This window comes from Daktulosphaira vitifoliae, unplaced genomic scaffold (genome assembly GCF_025091365.1).
Source record: "Daktulosphaira vitifoliae isolate Bord-2020 unplaced genomic scaffold, ASM2509136v1 Scaffold_4, whole genome shotgun sequence".
Taxonomy (NCBI): Eukaryota; Metazoa; Arthropoda; class Insecta; order Hemiptera; family Phylloxeridae; genus Daktulosphaira; species Daktulosphaira vitifoliae.
Window position 1 is genome coordinate 29,619,774 of NW_026099575.1, and position 21,433 is coordinate 29,641,206.

General features: G+C 25.8%; 2 protein-coding genes across 4 annotated transcripts in view; both read left to right on the forward strand.

The window, feature by feature from the left end:
- The window catches only part of LOC126905102 (G protein-activated inward rectifier potassium channel 3-like), a 19,822-nt gene extending 10,272 nt beyond the window's left edge, over positions 1-9,550 (forward strand). Inside the window, exons 2-7 of one of the 3 annotated variants that reach the window (XM_050684512.1) lie at positions 4,882-4,996; positions 6,914-7,148; positions 7,268-7,542; positions 7,659-7,851; positions 8,102-8,320; positions 8,569-9,550. In XM_050684512.1, coding sequence (XP_050540469.1) covers positions 4,882-4,996; positions 6,914-7,148; positions 7,268-7,542; positions 7,659-7,851; positions 8,102-8,320; positions 8,569-8,759 — 1,228 coding nt within the window. In that variant the 3' untranslated portion in view covers positions 8,760-9,550. The remainder of the gene's footprint in view (positions 1-4,881; positions 4,997-6,913; positions 7,149-7,267; positions 7,543-7,658; positions 7,852-8,101; positions 8,321-8,568) is intronic. The other 2 variants (XM_050684511.1, XM_050684513.1) reach the window with 2 other exon arrangements.
- A 3,679-nt stretch (positions 9,551-13,229) lies between these two features.
- Positions 13,230-20,206, forward strand: LOC126906223 (G protein-activated inward rectifier potassium channel 3-like). The gene is made up of 7 exons (XM_050686610.1): positions 13,230-13,379; positions 13,454-13,512; positions 15,785-16,050; positions 18,256-18,694; positions 18,761-19,000; positions 19,160-19,528; positions 20,107-20,206. Exons 3-7 carry the CDS (start codon positions 15,878-15,880, stop codon positions 20,119-20,121), a joined length of 1,236 nt encoding a protein of 411 aa, XP_050542567.1. The 5' UTR covers positions 13,230-13,379; positions 13,454-13,512; positions 15,785-15,877; the 3' UTR covers positions 20,122-20,206.
- Positions 20,207-21,433: the final 1,227 nt, after the last annotated feature.

Below are 21,433 nucleotides of genomic sequence, written 5' to 3' on the forward strand. Positions count from 1 at the left end.
AGGATATGCGACATTCGTGCGTCACAGGCTTCTGTCTCGTTTGTCTCTTTTCCGAGTCCTAGTCAGTCTTAGAAGTTACAGCATTTTGGCAATCGGACTTGAGTCGGGCCTAAATCGGCCTGTAGGTTAATCATAAATTGAGTGTTGAGCGTGAACTAGGTCGACTTCTTTTTATATTACGTCTGTGTTTGTATCTCCAAGTTTCGCGATGAAATCATTTTTATTACAATTCAAATCGGCGGCAGAATTGTGCCGAGCCAATGTTACAAAACGACCACATAAATGTTAGAACTCATTTTGCGTGGGCGACTCACAGTCAATTCTTGAATGGTGTTTAAGTAAAGGTCACGTGTCTAAATAATGCCAAAATATCGCGTGACACTTTAATATGATAAGAATATAATCTTTTGTTTTTTCTTAGTTTTGGGATCACTTAAATACAATGCAAAAGTTGTACAACATTATTTTTATTTGTTATTGTCTTAATTTCTCCGATAAAAGACCTAATTAAGATTTATTTTGTAAATCTTACACTTCTTTTCGCTACAAAATAAAATAATTTTTTAAACTTTTTTTTCCAACTTACTATTAATTGTTTTTATCAACAGTTATACATTAAATTACTCAAACCAACGCAAATTATAATAATTAAAAAAAAAAAATAGTACGTATAAAAAAACGTAATTCTTCATACCGGCGTTATCATGAGTGGGATATCTCCCATAACTGAAATAATTATAGGGTGAAGATACAATTTTTTTTTAGTTTGGAGAGGGATGTGCAAAATTTTCTTATGTATATCCCCTCAAGACAAAATCCTAATTACGCCATTCATTCTTTGTTAAACTCAATTACCCTATTTATAACGGCCCTCATTGCTGTATTGATTCTAGGGGGCATTTTTTCTTTGTCCTCATAGCCAAACCGCCCCTATGTCAACTCAAATACTCCTAATTTTTATATTAATATACATATAATTTCATAAGTTTTGTACATATATTTGTTACATTTCTCTTTATCACTAAAGACAATTTGTTATTTATACCCATATTTGCTTAGTGTACTTGTTCTTGTAAGTACATCCGTTTGGATTTCGCAAAAGTAATTTTATGAGAAAGTTTATTCTAAGTAATATATTTATAGGTTATTTCTAAGAAAATTCATAGAATTGAAACTATTTTGTGCTTCTCTAAAATACTATAACGTTTTAATAATTAAACTTAATGAGTAACTTTTTAAAGACTGACAACTAATTTTGATACCATAAATGACTATTGAAACACTTTTTAAAAATTGAAAATTAATTAATGTCTTCCTTCGAATAACCACATAATCTTTATGTGCTTAATTTTTATTTTATTGCCTTGTTTAAGCCTTTCATTCTACTAATATTTTACTGAGTGATTCTTGTAAACAAAAGGGGTTTGTATGTAATGATATTGGCAATTGTAAATTATAGAATTTATTTAATTAAAATTTGCTTCAGTGGTGTAGTCGAGAGGTTAAGGTCTACAATTGACAGCAATAATAATCTCAAAAATTAAGTGATGAGCAAAAAAAAGTTTTAAAATATGAAAAATTGTAAATATTTTTTCTATGGTCTCTTTATAAAATCCTGGTTACGTCACTGTTTTGCCTTGATTTAATTTTTTATACATAATTATTTAAATGTTTATGAAAAACGAAAGCTTAAAAAACAAATCATTTTACAATTTTAGTTAAGAAAATAGAAATATTTTGATATCTTTCACAGTTATATGCTTATGAGTTTTAACAAATGAAATGGCCTATGCGATTATGTTTTATAAATATAACTATTTTAATGTCATACTCTTTAATCTTGTTCAAAGATTATCAAAATATCCACGGGCTCTTAGTTGACAAGCCAAAAGTATATCTAGTTATTTTAACTTAAATAATACTTCTGCAAAAAATATACATATAACAAATATTTAGTGTCTCTTAAAATTCAATACTCTAATAGTGTAATAAGTGATAATAGTGTAATATATGATATTTTATAAAAATATATAAAGTTATACTATTGTAAATTAAACAAAATTTCTATAATTTATGTGACCATAATTTTCATATTATTTATTGGTTTTATTAGTACTATTGGTTTCATGGGCAGTGTCTAATCCCACCTTGTTAAAAACTAAAACTAAAACTGTCAGTATTATGATAATTTAAAAAACATACATTTTTTACCAATCACTGAATAAGTGTTATTTTTATTAAAGATTTTGTTATTTTGTTATTAGACAACTAGACTCCTAAGAGGTATGCCAACTATAATATTATTACAAGGAACTAGTATTAGTAAAATTTTAAAATATTTTATAATGTAATGTTGAATTTCAATCAAAAAATGAATACGATAATTTTTTAGCTTCGATACGAAGCTGAGATGGTATTATGTTTACTGTTTTTTTTTTATGTCTGTCGCTACTTTTTATCAACTCTTACCAGACCAATTTTTTCAACGATACGTCAAAAAATCACAAATCGTATATAATTGAAGTAATTTCCCTTAAAAATTCAACAAATTTCCCTCGTTCTCAGTAAATGGAAGAAATTCCCCTAAAAATTACTAAATCAGTAAATGTTGACATTTTTTTTCTTACAACTGCCATAACTTTTTCATAAATAAACAAATCAAAATAATTTTTTTTCTTATACATTTTTTTAAACCTATTCCTTTACCTGCTCACGAGAACGGATTCAAAATAGCAACTTTTTCACAAAAGTCAATTTTTTCAATTTAACTTTTGAAAATGTTCCGAAAATACTACATCCTTTAAACACATATGTTAAATTAAAGCTTATGTTACGTACTGTAAATTAAAAAAATATATATGTCCCGACGACTTATCTTCTATGTGCAAATGGTCGTCGAAGTTGAACAAAAAATAGGTGTTTAATTTTGCTTTTGGAATAATCCACCAATTTTTTAAAATTAAATACTATCTACGGATTTACATAGAAACGTTTTTTATGATAGTGATATTAATCACTGTCAGATATCATTTATACGTGTCCTAACTATGCCACGTCCACACTGTGCCACAACCCCACTGTGTTACCGTTTTTTATATTAATTCTAAAGTTGTATTTTTCCTACAAAACACTTATCGTACCTGGAATAAGCAGGTACTTCTATGGGAATCAGTGACCTAGTAATAAGGACGGCCAAAAGGCTTACGCGCCGAAGGTGCATGAGGCTCGTAGGGCTCCGGGTCTAAGACTGAGTCCCATCTAGGTGGAGCCTAGTATATAAATAAAACATAGGCAAAGTTTTTCAATTTTAATATCTTTTGTAAATCAGTAATGTATTTAAAATAATTTTATTTTATTCATATATATACAAATATAGTAGACTCTCGTTGTGTCGAATCTTTAGATAAGCAGAAAAATGTACAATATAATGAGTTTCATTAAAATTAAATAATAATAATATTAATTTTTAAAATACAAGATTTTTTTAAATCTGTCAAAAATTTTGTATTTTTTTTTTTTTGTATGTTCAATGATATTTTCATATTATGATTAAGTTAATAATGCAGAAAATAAGTTATATCATACTTTATGATGTTTCAAATAATTTTCTCAATGTTATTATTGCTTATCTTCTTTTTTTTGTGGTTCACTTCTTCACTTCGCTACTATCGGTATATTCGAAAGTTTCAAATAAAATTTCGTTATCCAACCATGTTCCACATACTTGTACTTACATACTTATATCTATTTCCACATAGTGTGTAAAATTCTTAAGATGATCAGCAACAAAATTTCATTTATCATCAGAAATAATTGAGTTATCTAATTAAATGCAACTATCACTATCTTTATAACCGATTTTAATAAAGAAATGTATTATAATCTGCAGGTTGCACTATTTTTTTTTTTAAGTTTTATTAGTCATTTTAATCGCTCTAAGTATATTTACAGAAAATGTTTCATTATTATTGATATTTTATACTAATTTTTATTGATTATTTATTTTTATAAAACATTTTTCAACTCTGTATAACACCTTGATTCATAGGTTGAGGTATATATGTCATATTTGATGATAAAAAGTGTATCTTAGAGGTACTTAATTCAATATCGTAATTATGATCGGGACAATTGTCAATAGGTTAGACATAGATGGTTTGGTCATGTTATAAGGAGAGAAGAATCGGAAGCTGTAAGAACAGTTATAGAAATGAATGTTGAAGGAAGAAGAGGTAGAGGAAGACCATAAAAGAGACGGAGTGGTATTATTGAATGCGATATGAGGACAACTGATGTGAGCGTAGATAATGTGGGAGATCGTGTCAAGTGGAAGTTTGGGATTAAGGCGAGGAAGAAGAAGAAGACAATTGTCAATAGATATTAAAACTAAGTTTCATTTTTCTATCAAAATTTAAAAGCCACTCACTAAATAATGATGAAGTCATCCACACATTTTTAATTTTTATAATCAACTGGTAAATATTTTGTGACTTTAAAACACCTAGGTTTTATAATTTTACCAATGATAAGTAACTTTATCCTGTGAAACCTTATTTAGGATAATAGTAGCTTTTGGAAGATTTCAAATAGGTTCGAGAAAGTAAAAATTTTGAGATAACGACATTCGCCATAAAAAGAATCTACTGTACTGCTTAATCCACTCCGAGTTTTTGTATACGTAATAATAGTCACAAATTTCATTGTAATATTTGATTATTAATTATAAAGCTTGGGTTATTTCAATTCCGATTATTTTATTTTCCTTATACAATTATTTTAAATGCTTTATTAGTAGTTAATTTTGTATAATTTAGATTGGCCTTTATAGAATTAATAATTTAATTGATTTGGTTAATAATTGTAATTTTTATATATCTATAGTTACAGACAACCAAGATTTAGTTCTAGAAGACAATATAGAAGAGTCGTGTTTAAACAAGGTGACTGTAATGTTGTTCAAGGAAAAGTGGCTAAAAGAAGAAGAAAATATTTGCAGGTGAGCTAACTGAACATGATAGTATTATTGACATAGGCAATAACTACTTATGATAGAGCAGAATTTTATAAAAAAAATTGTATCTAAAATTGCATTTTTTAATAAAGATTAGAAATAGCGGACATAGTGAAAAGACAATATTCTAAAACATAATATTTTTTTTTTAAATACTTAATATATCATTTTTATATAACCCCTTTTATTCAACATACTATTTTTTTAAATCGGACAATTTCTCCTTATATAGGGGACATTCAAACTTTGAATCATACGTATAAAAAGTAGAATTTGTTCAATTTAACTTTTGAAAATGTTCCGGAAATACTGCGTCCTTTAAACATATGTTAAATTAAAGCCGATGTTGCGTACTATAAATTAAAAAATATATATGTCCCGACGACTTATCATCTATGTGCAAGTGCCCGTCAAAGTTGAACAAAAAATATGAGTAAATTAATAACTATCTACAAATTTGCATTGAAGCGTTTCTTATGATAGTGATTTTAATCACTGTCAGATATCATCTATACTTGTCCCAACTATTTTAATATTTATTATGATGAAATTATGTATTCACGTTTCAATGATTTGAATAAATCTATAAATTGTAGTAAAATAATCTGATATCATATAACTATAAAATTTATTCTGACATTCATCAGAATTTGGCAACGGTAGCTTATTTTTTAAATATAGAAATAGCTGTGTGTATGAAAAAGTGGTGAATACCGATTAAAAGTAGTATTCAATATCTAAGATTTGTAAGAATATTGAATAAATTTGTCTGCATCTGTCACATATTACATGTTAATGTCAGTGAATTGCCACAAAAAATACAGGTATAAGGTTAGCCACTGTTTCCTGCCAGATTTGAATAAGATTGACGTGTAAAATTTCTGAATTTTTTGTTTGACGTCATTTTATTACAAAAAACAGATTAACGAATCTCTAAGCAAATCATTTACTAGCATTGAATTTTGTATAAAATAAATTTTTTTGTTAAACTGCATAGGTATTTTCATAATTATTTGCATTCTGTTCATACATCTTTCAATATCATTACACATTTTAGCCTTGACACGATAGCAGATATAATATGTTTTCAAGAGTAGTGATCACGTACACATGATATTTTCTTTAGCTCGTCAATGTAGGTATTCAAAATATAGAACAGAACAATACTTTGGTCATAAAAATACATACGTATGTCTTCGCCAAGAATGAAAACTAATTTGCGCACGACACTTTTTATTGACAAAATAGGAACAGAAATGATTAAATAGAGGCGATTCTAGTGAATGGGTAGGATGGATAGTACTATATTGTTCTCGTAGTCATTGTTTTTGTATTTAATGCTAATGATTTTTGCGTTTTTTTAATTTATTATTATAACGTGATAGTTATAACGTATGGAAATTCTAATATTTCTTCCACGCATAAATTATATATAATACATTTATAGATGCATATATATTTTATTGTTCTCTAATAATTTTTAATATTTTATTGTTTCATTTGTTTATTTATTTTTCTGTTTAAGAAACTAAATAAGAATTTTATTTTATTCCTCTAGCATAAATTTTTTCGAGTTATGTCACTATTCTTAAGATTAGACACATTTCATCTTACCCTAATTTGCAATTATCTTAACCCTATCCTATATAATATGATGCAGTATCATAATCCGTTAATTGTACATAGTTTTAGACTTTGAATTTCAATAATTGGAATTTTGACTCAAATGTTATTGTGAATTTATAAATATTTTGGTTTCAGATTATGTTTTAATTAGTTCGAATTATTGTAGTTCATTAGGTTGTGGTAGTAAATTCTACTTTTTACCGCCAATTTGTGGATTTATAACACCAAAGTTTAGTTTTAATAGAATTCTATAACATTTTCTGTGTCATTTTGCAGGATATATTTACTACACTAGTTGATGCTCAATGGCGATGGACATTATTGGTATTTTCCATGAATTTTATGTTGAGTTGGTTAGGTTTTGCTGCTGTATGGTGGCTCATAGCACTAAATCATGGAGATTTGGATGTTGCTATGAAAACAAATAACTCAAATTGGGAACCATGTGTTCGCGAAATGTACTCGTTTACAGCATGTTTCTTATTCAGTGTAGAAACTCAACACACAATTGGTAAGATATTTTTAAAAAAAATTATTATTTTTATTTTAATCAATACTATAAATGATTGTTAATAATTAATTAACGATTTCTGAAGATTGTTTTTTTTTTAAAAATTAGTTGATTTATAGGTTATGGTTCCAAACACACCACAGAAGAATGCCCAGAAGCAATATTCGTAATGTGTCTTCAAAGCATAGTTGGAGTTATGATACAGGCTTTTATGGTTGGAGTAGTTTTTGCCAAACTTTCCAGACCCAAGAAGCGCACACAGACTTTGTTATTTAGTCGTAACGCTGTAATTTGCCAAAGAGATGGTATATTATGCCTCATGTTCCGGGTAGGTGATATGAGAAAATCACATATCATCGAAGCGCATGTAAGAGCTCAACTCATTAAAAAAAAAGTAAGTATACATATTGTTTAGCTATTATATTTTTGATTTTAACAAAAATATTTTACAATATTGACATAAAACTTTTCAAAATTTTAAAATTATTAATGTAATTTTTTGGTTTTAAGGTAACCTTAGAAGGGGAATTACTACCATTTCACCAATATGAATTAAAAGTCGGTGGAGATGGCGTAGAAGACCGAATTTTTTTTATCTGGCCTACCACTATAGTTCACAAAATCACTCCTGATTCGCCATTGTATATGCTTTCTGCGGCTGATTTTTTACGAGAAAAATTTGAGATTGTCGTCGTACTAGAAGGTTATACTTGCTATTAAGTACGCCCTTTTTAGTTTTTTAAGTAACATAAATGTAATTTAAAAATTTATTATAAAAATTAGTTTATAATATTTTATCTTCTTATTGATAGATAATAATATTGAGTTTTTAGATCTATAGTGATGAAACTAGTCTAAAAAATGATTCTAAGAAGCCACAAATAAAAATTTAGTTAACCTTTTTGAGTATAAATATGAAAAGTTATTGTTAATATTATTATTTATGAATACAGGAGTTATTGAATCAACTGGTATGACAACCCAAGCTCGATCGTCTTACCTACCTAACGAAATTCTCTGGGGACATAGGTTTGAAACATTAGTGTCGTACAAAAAAGAAACGGGAGAACATGAAGTGAATTACAGTCTTTTTAATAATACTTATGTGGTAGATACACCGTTGTGTAGTGCACATGATCTAAAGAAACTCGTTTCTATTGGGACACATACAGGTAATTCAAAAGAACTTCTTGAATAGGTTTATTTCTATGGAACATAAAGTAAAATTTAAAACTATTGTACTAAAAAAAATATCTTTAAATATAAATTGAAATATATTAAATTAAATTTTGTTTTTTAATTAACTTGAAATATATTATTTTAAATATTTTTTACATGTATAAAGAATTATAATGTCATCATATGTTATAATGTGTACGATTGAATTTTTAATTTATTATTTTTTAAATGAAACTTTCAGAAATGCATCATATGCACCATTTGGATCATACAACTAACATTGGCGATTCACTAGAGGGTACTACTTCTCGACCTAAAAGTCAAAAATTGCAAGAGGATCAGAAACCTCCATCGACGGATTTGATGATGGCACAATTGGAGCCATTTCTTATTAAACCAGGTGAATTACCTGGACCCGAATCATTCCTATGACTAGGAGCTGACTGGAAGGCCAATGGCAGAAGGGGAAAAAAATTGTGGCAGCTTTATTAGCTTCAAAAATATTTTGCATCAATAAAAAAAAAAGATCTTCAAACAAATTTTTTAACATCCTGAAATCATAATTACTCATTATATTTAAAAATCCAACTTACTATTAATTGTTTTTATCACCAGTGATACATTAAATGATCCTATAATGACACAAAGCAACAAAATTTTTTAAAAATTAAAAAGATAAAAATATAATAGTTAAATAATAATGTCTTTGTTACATACAGCTGGCCAAATTACGCTATTCATAGCGGCCGTCATTGCTTTATGGACGGCGGCCCAGGGTGAAATTGCCCTATTGCCTCTGTAGCCAGTTCCCCTTTGCCTATGACACTTCGATTACATCTCTTTTACTGTAAACGAACTTCTACTATGGTAAAATTGGCCTCGCTAAACTCCCAATTTCCCCAATCTTTCACAATCATTGTGATCTTCCTAAATATATCATTATACTTTGATATTTGTTAAACCATTAATATAAATATTAATGTGCCTCAAATGTGATATTAGTTAGATACTTATATTTAAATTAATATAAACGCGCTCGTTTTACTTAAATTCTTTAAAACGTTTTGTTTTATCGAGTCGACTGTAAGTAATTACTTTGTCCAAAAATTATCCAAAAATATGTGTTTTCAACAACCATTTAATTTTATTAGTAAATAAATAAATCTGACTTTGAATAATGTTATATGTATATATTTTATGCATTTTACATTAAATAATAATTTATATATAAATTGTATATTAGGTGGTTAATATTTAAAATGGTTAATGGTGATATAGTTTGTTATATATTTTGTAACAAAAAATGTTAATAAAAAGTCTTATTTTTCATTTTATTATTTTATATGTACATTATATTTTTATTCACCTATTTTATAAACCATTATAAAATTACTTAATTAAGAAAAAACCCATATCCAACAATTTTATTTTCATTATTATTAAAATTTGGCATTCATTTTTAAACGTAATACATCTAAACAATTTTCAGAACAATATTTGAAATTTAGAAATGAAATAGTCTGATTTCAGTTTAAGTACAATACTATTAAAGTTACGGTATTGTATTAGTTTTAAAAATTTCAAATACAAAATTCATATTAATCTTCGCGCTATTATCTTGTAAGATGTTTTTTTATTAATATTTAGTTAATAATTATTAAAATTATAATAAATTGAAATAAATAATTAAAATATATATTTAAAAAAATATTATTTTATTATACATTAAAATAAATTATAATGTATATTAAAAATCAGTCATGGTTTAGACAATAACACATGCCATAGATCCAGAACACATTTGGGTGTATTTGGAAATTATATTTCCAAATACAAATTTTTGACACCCAATTATCTATAATTTAAATTTACACCCTACTGTGCGTGCAAATAACGTGATTACGCGGTGTTAGTTGTATACGCAAAACTCCTTATACCATTCAGTATATTATTTAAATATTTTTCTTTACTATTCTTTTATTTTAGGAATTTAAAAAGTAAAAAAACTATAATAATATTAAAATTATGTTCTTACGATTAACAATTACAATATTGTTATCAATACTTTAAAGACTATTTCCATTAAATTATAGATAGAATCAGTGGCGTACCCAAAAATTAAAAATAATGATCTATATTATTAAAGTATGCTACTTCATATAACTATTTTTTAGTCATCAGTTTTTTTTTTCAACGTGCTTACTAATAGTTAAGTTACTCACCCTAGTAAATATTACCCTGGATATCATGTTTAAAAGACTAAAAAAAAAAATAGTATAACTTATAAAATTATAAAATAACTTATTTTTATATTTTTTATGTGAATAAATAATAAACAGCACTATAAATAGATTTTTACAAAAGTACAATTGGTGTCTCAGTTATTTAATTATTGTAGGGAAAAATTCATAGACAAATTGAAAATTATGATTGGTCACTTAGTTTGAAAACCAAAAAATCAACTAAATTTTAAAATAATTGACATTTGCCAAATATAATTACGCTATTGTCATCAGCGTCAAAAACAACAAGGTTGTTAATATTTTTTTATTAATTTGCAAAAAACTGTACTTAGTTAAGCTTTATAAAAATAAAATTCTATTTTTTCAAATGTTTGAACTTAACGTATATGTAAAGCCAAAATATTTATACATACAGTAATCTTAAGCTACTCGATTAAGATAAAAAAAAAATACAATAGTGAAAAAAACATTTGATTTCTTTTAGCTGCATATATTTCTTGATTTATTAATTGTTAATTACTTTTAGAATCGTCCCTTAAATTTAAAGGAGTTTAAACTTAATTTTTTTAAATACCAACGTACATGTTTAACTAGATTATAAATAGGAAATAATCTAATTAATGAATACTCTATAGAAAGTGTTCAATAAGTAAGGAAACAGGTCAATTGTTACAAACAATAAGAATAATAGAAACCAGGTTCTTTACTTACTTAATATCCATTTAATTGAATTCCTCATAAAATTATCTATTTATTGGTAGTAATTTCACAATTATGAGATTAAGCTAACAACAATTCCAGAGATATTTTTTTAAACAATTTTTTTATGATACTCAAACAGAAATGTATTGGTCTATAAAGACAATTTAACTTGATGAATAAGCTCCAAATTTCGCACAACTCTTTTTTAACATTATCAAATTATATTAAAAACGTTTAAAAAAATAACTTTTTAATTTTTTTTAAAGATTTAATTAAAACTTTTTTCTATTAAAACAATCCTTTTCTTTATTTACTGAACACTGTATACGGCATGCTTTTAGGTGGATCATGTTTGTTGATCAATTTAGATTAGATAATTAATTAATTAAAACAGTTATTGATCCAAAGGCCAATGTCAATTTTTTATTATTTTAATAAGAAAAAAGGGATGTTTTTAGACATTAAAAAAAAAAAAGTGTATTAGTTACCGTTGAATAAGTAGAGTTTCTTGTTAAAATATTTTATATTATTTTTAATATAGGCTAATTTTCTTTTTTTATTAAAATTGTGTCATTGTTTTAAAAAAAATGTTAAATTGAAATTTTTTCTATAAAAGTTTACACTCTATATAATAGTTTAGGATATGAAATATTACAGATTTATAGATATTACTATCTATTTTGATTGTATTATATTTGAAAGATAAAAACTTTTTATTTTGTAAAATATAGTGATAACTCTTTGAATCGGATCTTCTGAATAATTAAATAAATAATATTCTTTTAAAAATTAACTCCAGGTTCTGTGTTTGATCTCTAAGATGCCAACGAGATTTTACTTGTTATTTTCTCATTGGTGGTGTCTGGTATTTGGTGGAAGCCGACCATAATACTCGTCCCGTCTTTCATTGGACTAGCCAAGAACCATTGTTAACTCCATAACATGTGAAAGAGTGCCTCCACCCTCTGTGGCATGTTAACTTCAGGAATTAGAAGAATGTAAAACTGATCATTTTATTTTTATTTTCTAAAAATATTAACGAATTTCCACAATAAACAAAATATGCTCTTATTTAATTCAATAATAAAAAATAATACTTACAAAATTTGTAATCAATGAGGTATCTCTCTTTGCATAGATACTCATTTTCTCAGAAACAATAAAATACATTTAATTTTTGTATAAGAAAATATTGTTAGATTCAAAAAAGCCTACAATAATATGTAGTAAAATAAATTCTTTTTTATTCGTTCCGGGATAAAAACTTAAATTTTAATTTTCTATAATGAAATGCCTATTTTTAGTTTGATGATATGATAAAAAAGGTTTTCAATTTTGTTTTCATAATTCTTTTTATCATCAGCATTTTAAAAATTTTTAAAGATTTAGATTTAAAATATAATAAACTTTAAAATGCTGTATATACGTAACTACTGAATTAAAATAAGAGTTTTTGGTATCAAAATTTTTCTTTAAAACTTATTTACAATGTGGCTATCTTAAAATCTTAAAAATAATGTAATAAAAAAATTAATTTTTAAAATATTTTTTGTAATTGCGAAAAATAACATAAAACATATTTTAAATATAGTTCTATATTGTAAAATTTGATTAAAAAAAAAAAAAAGTATAAAATGTTATGTAGATCATAAGTTGTATGTTGTATGTGTGGTCAGTTAGATCTTTTCCATTCTGTATATATATTTATCTGAAATATCATATAATGGATTAATTCCCAATAAATTTACTTGAAAATTGAGAAATCAAGATATCTATAAAACCATTAAATAATTTTAATTTAACAATTATTTATTTTTTTGTGATTGTAAAATTTGGCCGATCATATGTGTGAAAAATATTACTGTCATAATATACACCTTATTTGGCGGCGTGATAGTAAACAGTGTGAGTATATAACATATTTTAAAAGTGTACAAGGTCCTTAATTTGATAGTGTTGTATGCGTGTGTGAATATGAAATAAGTTCTAACTAGTTTCAGTCGAACAGATTCATTCGTATTTGAAGAGAGCGCGCAAGCGGTGTAGACGTCAAAGCGTAAATGGTATCATTTTTCATAGACCGGTTGTTACAAATTATTGTTTTTTGGTAGTCACCAAATTTTTTCTGTTAAAAATTATTGATATGATTTTTTTTTAATATTACCATTTTTTAAATTTTAGTTAGTATGAAAAACTTAAAGTTCTCAATACCAATTATTGGAAACAATAATTATTTGTCTGTAAGTATTAACTATTATTTTATTTGAGTTTAAAAATTCAGAAGTTTTTAAAATTTCTTTAAATTTATTTGATAACTACCTCTTGATTTTTTCGATTGAAATTTTGATTCAATAGATATTAAAAGTAAACATACATGAATATACATTTAATTTTTTTTAGTATATCGTATATGTGTATAATTTTTGCTCTGATTTATTGCATATACTAGTAATAAATTAGCAGTTGGTTAGTCATTGAAAAATATGTATCTAGTTAAAACGTTGTAATGTCTTAGTACACTTGATTTAGTATACATTATAAAAACTTTGAGATAAGATAAAATGGGATAAAAAAATAACTGTTTTATAATTTAGATTACGTATAAATATAAAACTTAAAGCTTGAAAGATCTTTTACACTAAGCATACGACTCAATCACTTACTTTGTTATAGCAAGATTTTCATGGATTATAAGAGATTTGTTTATCGTAATTTGCCATAAAAATTTTCCTATTTTTTAATTAACTTTAATTCAATGATTTACACTCATATTGTTCACCAATTATGTTGAACGCTATCCTCGTTATTTTAGATTTCTCTGTGCATACAAATTTAAATACGACAATTAAATTTATTTACTATGACATAAACATTATGAATAAAATAGAGGATACCGCCTATTACAATTATTATAATGAATAATTGTTTCGTTTGAACCTACAAATAAAATTTCTAATATTTTAATATTTCTTTTTATCATAAAAACTACACAGAGACAATTTGTAATATTTTCTTGGTATTGCACACATGTAATTTGTGTCTTTGGGTGTTACCGTGATAGTTATACATATATCTATATATATGGTTATAACAATCCGAAAATTAAGATATGCCAATGTTAGTAACAAGATTTACAGGTTTATTTTGAAACGACGATAACAAATAATTATAAATGCATATTATGTAATGCATGAACGATTAAGAGAACATTTTAAACCACAGATGATTACTGAGAAATTAAACGTATATATTATACTTGATGATAAACTTCTTGGTAGAAATTATGACTTGTAAATAAAATTATTTTACTAAGAGTTAACAGCTTAACAATTTTTTATTTGTTAAATATAAAATAAAATCGAATGAGTTGAAAATTATCAATACGTAATTAGTAAGTGTATATATTTTATTCAGTAAAATTATTAAATTTTTTACTTTTCAAATCAATAATGTATCAAACAATTTGATTGAATTATATTATTGTAATATTGAAATGAAAATTATAAATTTTTAATAATTAGTAAATTAAAACTTTTAAATATTCACAAATCTTGGCTTTAAAGTATCAATCTTTGAATAATTTTTTTATACTAAGGTCCTTAATGAAATAAACAAAATTACCTTGTTAATTATTCAGTACTGAAAATATTATTTTATTTTCGAGTTTTCATATTTTTAATATAATAGTTTATACAATACTCATAAGTTTTATAGTAGCACACAGTAATTATTGACTATAACCTACTGTATGTTATGCATTGAAATATCTCGAATATAATTTTATACAGAACTATTACTATTATGATTAGCTAAGTTCTACACTAAGCATAGTTTTCGATTTTTACTAACTTGTGTTTTGCGACAGAAAATAATAAAATTTACATCACTAGAGTAAAGTATTTAAACTTATCTCTTGTTATAATTATTTTAGCTTTAAATAACTTCAGCTAAAAATCAGAAAAACAAAAATTAAATTATTAAATTGTCTGTGCCAAAAATAATTGTTTAAAAAATAAAATTACAAAATTATTTTATTAATTATAAATTTTCAAAATTATGTTTTCAAGTGCGATATGTTTTTTATGGACAGACTTCATTTTTTTGAAAATTTTTAAAAGCTAATTAAGTTTGTAAGTTTTAAAAGATATTCAAACATTTTTCGTAGAATACATGTATATAAGAATAAACATCCAGTGTCTAATGAAGATTCCAGGTATAAGCTTACTGTAGTAATTTGTGCATTAATATATCATAGAAAGTCATTTCTAAAAGCATTGTAGAAATGACGTAAGTTTAGATCTTTCAAATGCATCCCCTTAAGTTAAAATAAGATTATGAAATTTTTTTTTGTATTAACTCGGTGTATCTCATCAAATACTTTCCTATCAACTTCAAATTAAAGTTTAAACATTTATGAAATACTAATAGTTTACTAATGTTTGATTCATTCATAATCATAAAAATTTTAAAAATTGTCTATTGATTATTTTTGATAGTCTTTATTATTTTTAGATTCTTTTGTCATACAAAAATTATGTATTGGTTTTTAATGATAATTGATTAATTCACGAATGAAAATTGAAAAGATACAGATTTTTAATCGTTATGTCGACTGTGACAGATAAAGGATCCACAACAATATTACATCTAATTAGTCACAACGATCAAAAACATTCTGATCAAAGTGATGCACTGTTAATAAAACCATTTAAGACGAATGATAATCAGGTTCAAAATAATAGCAATCACAAAATACTTTCATCGCCTCAAATTATCAAGTATGCAAAAAAAATATTTCTTAGTAGGAATATGTTTTCATTATTAATTTCAAGTTTGTAAACGCACTATATTAATTGATAAACCAACTGAGTTTCTAATTTAATATTTATGAAAACTTTAAACACTTATTATGCACTTAATAAGTTGATGTGAACTTTCTATAATTTTAAATTTTGAAGTCAACGTAATTATCAAAATATGAATAATTGTAATCAGTAATACCACATAAGATCAAGCCTTTGACACTGGTAAAATGACCAAATTATTTTGTATATTTTCTGGTAGACTGTAAATTTGATAGACAACAGTTAGATAGATAATTATACTAAAGACAAAACTAATTTATTTTTATGATTACAAGTGAATATGTTTATTCCGACTACTAAGAAAATATGACATGCATGAATTTAAATGATTACCAAATTATTGTTTAAAAACAAGTATTACAATTAAAAACTCAATTATATTAAAATGTACCAATACAATAGGTAATAAGTTACAAGCTTATAGCGAGTTTAACAAGCAACATGCATGAATATAAATTTATGAATAAATTATATAACATGCTTAGATTTGAGCTATTCACAACTAAATTTCAAATATACTTATTTCTATAAATAAATGATTTCTACAAAACAAGTAGTTAAGTGTTAAAATTTCAAAATATTTCTTTTCATAATATTTTAAAATATTATGTGGTCATATTTTAGTTATATTATGCCAAAATATTCTCAACGTAACATGGAAATAATAGGTCAGGCCAGTCTAAATGAGATAAGGCTTTTTTTTTTATAGGTTAAGGCTCTGCGCACAGTAGATTTAGGTTACAAATTAGCCTGTCTTACATCCTAATGAATAGCTTGGTTCTTAAGCACATTTTTTGAGATTATGAAACACCCTAACGTGATGGCGTTAAACAAACCTCAGATTCGGATTTAGCGACCCCAAAAACATAAAGAAAACATGGTCTGTTTACTAGCACTTTTCTTTCGATTTTTTTTTTGGAGCTGTGTTATAACTATTTTTGAATGCTATTTTGTAAATGAATTAAACACTTATAAGATTCAACTGGATAATGTTTTACTACCCACCATAAAGTGGTATTAGAACTCTATTGCTTGATTTCAATAATAATAGTAAAATTCTGACTTTGTCTTTTAAATGTACTACTAAACAATATTTGTCCAATATGATATAATAATTAACTTATATTACCAATAGACCAATATTTAATAAGAAATTTGAAATCAACTACGATGTTACTAAAATTTGATTTAAGGATTAAAGTTAGAAAATTTGCTTACAACAAATTTCCTACAAATTACAATATTTATGAGTATTACCATTTCAATTTTGTTAACAATATGACAGCGACAATGTTGAACAAGGAAAAATCAAATAACAATTTTAGTTAAAAAGATTAAGTGACAAGTAGACAGCTAGGCAATCTAAAAGGAAAAGAGGGATGATCAAAAGATTTAAGCGCTTAACCGCCACCCTGACTGATTAACTTGACCAGTGATAAGAGAGACGACGGGTGACCAATTGATAGGGATGTATTAACCAAATAATTATACAGAATGATTGGTTAATCATAAACCATTTGATTACTCATAAAATAAATATATTTAAAAATTATTTTTTATTTCTTTTATAATTCATGATTTATCAGCTAATAATTATTTTTTAGAATCCCTAAAAACTTAAAAGAGTATTAACTTGATTTTTTTGAATGCCAATATACATATTTAACTAGTTTATAAAATAGGAAATAATCTAATTAATCGGTCGATTACAAATTTCGGATCAGTATTCAGAAGTTATTAAAAATTTTAATTTTTGTCTGAAAATGAGGAGTAAGGTGCTGCTATTTTTATCACTTAGTAATTTCTCGACCGTATTCTTCATCTCACCTAGTATAAAAATGAAAATAGCATACAAAACACATTGGTTCAAAAGTTGTTATCCACCAGTCATTTTCTTAATTAGATAATTTTTCTATTTTATAAGTTTATTAAATATATATGTTACAGTTTAAAAAAATTAAGTTAACACCCTTATACGTTATAAGGAATGATCCTAAAAAGTAATTATTAACTGATGAATCAAGAATTGTATTAAAACAAATTTAATATAATTGTAAATTAATTAATTGTACGTAAATTTTCAAATAAAATTGATTATAATATTGTATTTATTATTAGTCACAAAAAATCAAATGTACATCCCTTTTATCGGAAAACTAGACGGCGAGCATTAGGTAAAAATGGTGTTTTCAATGTAAATCGAGTAAATGTATCAAAACTACGTCGACGTTATTTACAAGACTTATTTACAACCCTAGTTGATGCACAATGGCGTTGGACATTGTTTGTTTTTTGTATGAGTTTTCTGCTTAGCTGGTTTACTTTTGGTGTAGTTTGGTATTTGATAGCTTACACACATGGCGACCTATTACCCGAAAATATATCAAATCCAAAGTGGTCTCCATGTGTAATAAATATGCCGACCTTTACCGCAAGTTTTCTATTCAGTGTAGAGTCCCAACACACAACTGGATTCGGTTACCGTATGATCACTGAAGAGTGTCCAGAGGCAATTGCACTATTCTGTTTCCAAAGTATCGCAGGTTTACTTATTCAGGTTAGTGTAATATTATATGAAAATGGACACTTTATCATTCTTAAGTATTAAAGTTTTTATTTTCAGGCATTTGTTGTTGGTATAGTTTTTGCGAAAATGATTCGACCTAAACAAAGAAGCCAAACGCTTATGTTTAGCCGAAATGCTGTTATTTGTCAAAGAGACGGTAACTTGTGTTTTATGTTTCGTGTGGGCGACTTGAGAGAAAAGTCCCATTTAATCGGTGCTACTGTCAAAGCGCGATTCATACGTTCTCATGTCACGCTAGAAGGAGAAGTATTATCACCACACTTGTCTTATCTCAATGTAAGTTATCAATATGGAATAAATATCAGTTAAAGAAACAGTTTATGTTTATAGTTTTCTTATTTAAAATTTAAAAATGTTAAAAATATTTTTATTTAAAAAGAATACGAATAAGTAAATTAATATTCATTGGATTTAAGATAATTTAAATACTTATAGATCAGCATTGACGATTTTGACGATCAAGTATTCCTCATGTGGCCTATGGTGGCTGTACATAAAATTGACCAGAGTAGCCCAATGTATGATATGAGTGCGTCTGATTTACTTCGTGAACGATTTGAAGTAGCTGTAGTGTTAGAGGGAACTGCTGAATCAACAGGACAAACAACCCAAGCACGCACTTCTTATGTGGCCGCTGAGGTACTCTGGGGTCATAGATTTCAGCAGTTGGTTAAATACTGCAAAACGAAGATGATCTACGAAGTAGATTATTCGCAATTTCATAATACGTATAAAGTCGACACACCACTTTGTAGTGCTAAAGATTTAAATGCATATCTAAAGACTAATGGATCAAAAAGTCAGGTAATTAAGCCAGCTCTTACATGAAAACTCGTAATTAAGATTCATAGTATTCAAAATGAAAAACAAATAATAAATATTGCCCATTTATAATAAAAATATTAAATTGTTGAGAAAAAAAAATACATTTTTTTGCTAACCATTTTTGTTAAAAAAATAAAAGATTTATGAAGAAAATATATTTTTTTCACTTTTCAAAAGTCAAAAAATCTGTTGCTCAGAGCCATCAGAATATTTCATCCTGAAGAAGTGATATCTATATGAAAATTTTTAATACCCCTTCTAAACAAAAAAAATATTGTTATATGCCTCATAATTACACATTTTCATCATGTGTATATTCATCTTGCTGACCTATCTCTTAGACCCCTTAGTGTAATAATGCTCATATTGTATTGTATTATAATTTTATGTATTTTATGCATATGTATTGATAATAATTTTTTTTTTTTATCTTTAACTAACTTTTTAAGCTTGTTATCACATTTTTCAATTGTAGTTAACATTTGATTAATTGATATATACAGTTTTTAAACAGTATATTTATTGTATGAATATGTAAAATGTATTGGAACTTCTAGGGTAATATTCAATAGAGCCAGGATCACAAAGTGTGATGTACAAGAAGGTGTGTTAACATTAACAACCATTGAAAAGAATAAACGATGGATGTAATTAATAGTAGCGTGATTTGTGGTTATTCTGTACATATATATGTATATACACATTAAAAATATAAGAACGCATACCTTACCATATAGGTAACTACCGCCCACAGAACTATTAATATTGTGATCAATAACTATTATGTCATACATTTTTTTATTTAGACATATTATAAAGCAAATCAGCATGTAATTATTATTATTATTTTTAATATGTAATATATTTTATATATTTTTAAAATTTCTTCTTCTTCCTCGCCATAATCCCAACTACTTGGGGTCGGCCACCCTTATCCTAAACTTCCACTTGACACGATCTTTCACATCAGCTGTCCTCATATCGTATTCAATAGCATCCCTCCATCTCTTTTTCGGTCTTCCTCTACCTCTTCTTCCTTCATATATTTGTAAAATTTGAGTTTCACAATTATTTCAAAGTTCAAAAACTAAAAAAATTTTTATTCAAAAAGCCACAACACGATCGCGTATTTCAGGAACTTCCAATAAGACATGGTTTTAATAGATTGTTTGATTCTACATCATGTTATCATCACAGTATTTGAGAAATTAAAGGCGGCACTGCAAATCGTTATGTTAATGAGTGAACAATAGCCAATTGTCTATTATATCAACACTGAAAATTTATGACTATGTTAACTTAAAGAGTGTAAATAGTCAATAATATACAAAATGTATAACAAACATCTTTAAAATATATGAATTAGTAATGGCTAATATTGCACTATAATATCTATACATTTATTTTTTTATTTAAAATAAAATCATATTTCGTCACTTCAATTTATTGGAATCCGAACTTAACATTTAATTTACAAATAAATGGTACACTTAAGACACGTATATTTCNATTTATTGGAATCCGAACTTAACATTTAATTTACAAATAAATGGTACACTTAAGACACGTATATTTCAAAAAACTCTATCAGTAACCTTTCACTTTAATTTGAAATTGGAGAAATTGACCATTAATTGATGTCATTATCATATAGTAATATTATTTTTAGTAAAATTTTCATTTCACTATTAACTCTAATAGTAACAATTTTCTCGAAATACGTATCTGCGATTTTTTAGTAATTTTTTGTGGTTTTTTTAATTAAATATTTTTAAATAATATTAGCCATGAGTGATCAATTTCTATCATAAAAGTACTCATTTTCTAATTAAGAAATACAAATTTGATGGTTACAAAATGAATTTCAATTATATAACAGTTATG

Coding starts and splice junctions, on each gene's coding strand:
- LOC126906223 (XM_050686610.1), top strand. CDS start 15,878: ATGTCGACTGTGACAGATAAAGGATCCACAACAATATTACATCTAATT. Junction 16,051..18,255: donor TCATCGCCTCAAATTATCAA/GTATGCAAAAAA, acceptor ATTTATTATTAG/TCACAAAAAATCAAATGTAC. Junction 18,695..18,760: donor TCGCAGGTTTACTTATTCAG/GTTAGTGTAATA, acceptor TTTTATTTTCAG/GCATTTGTTGTTGGTATAGT.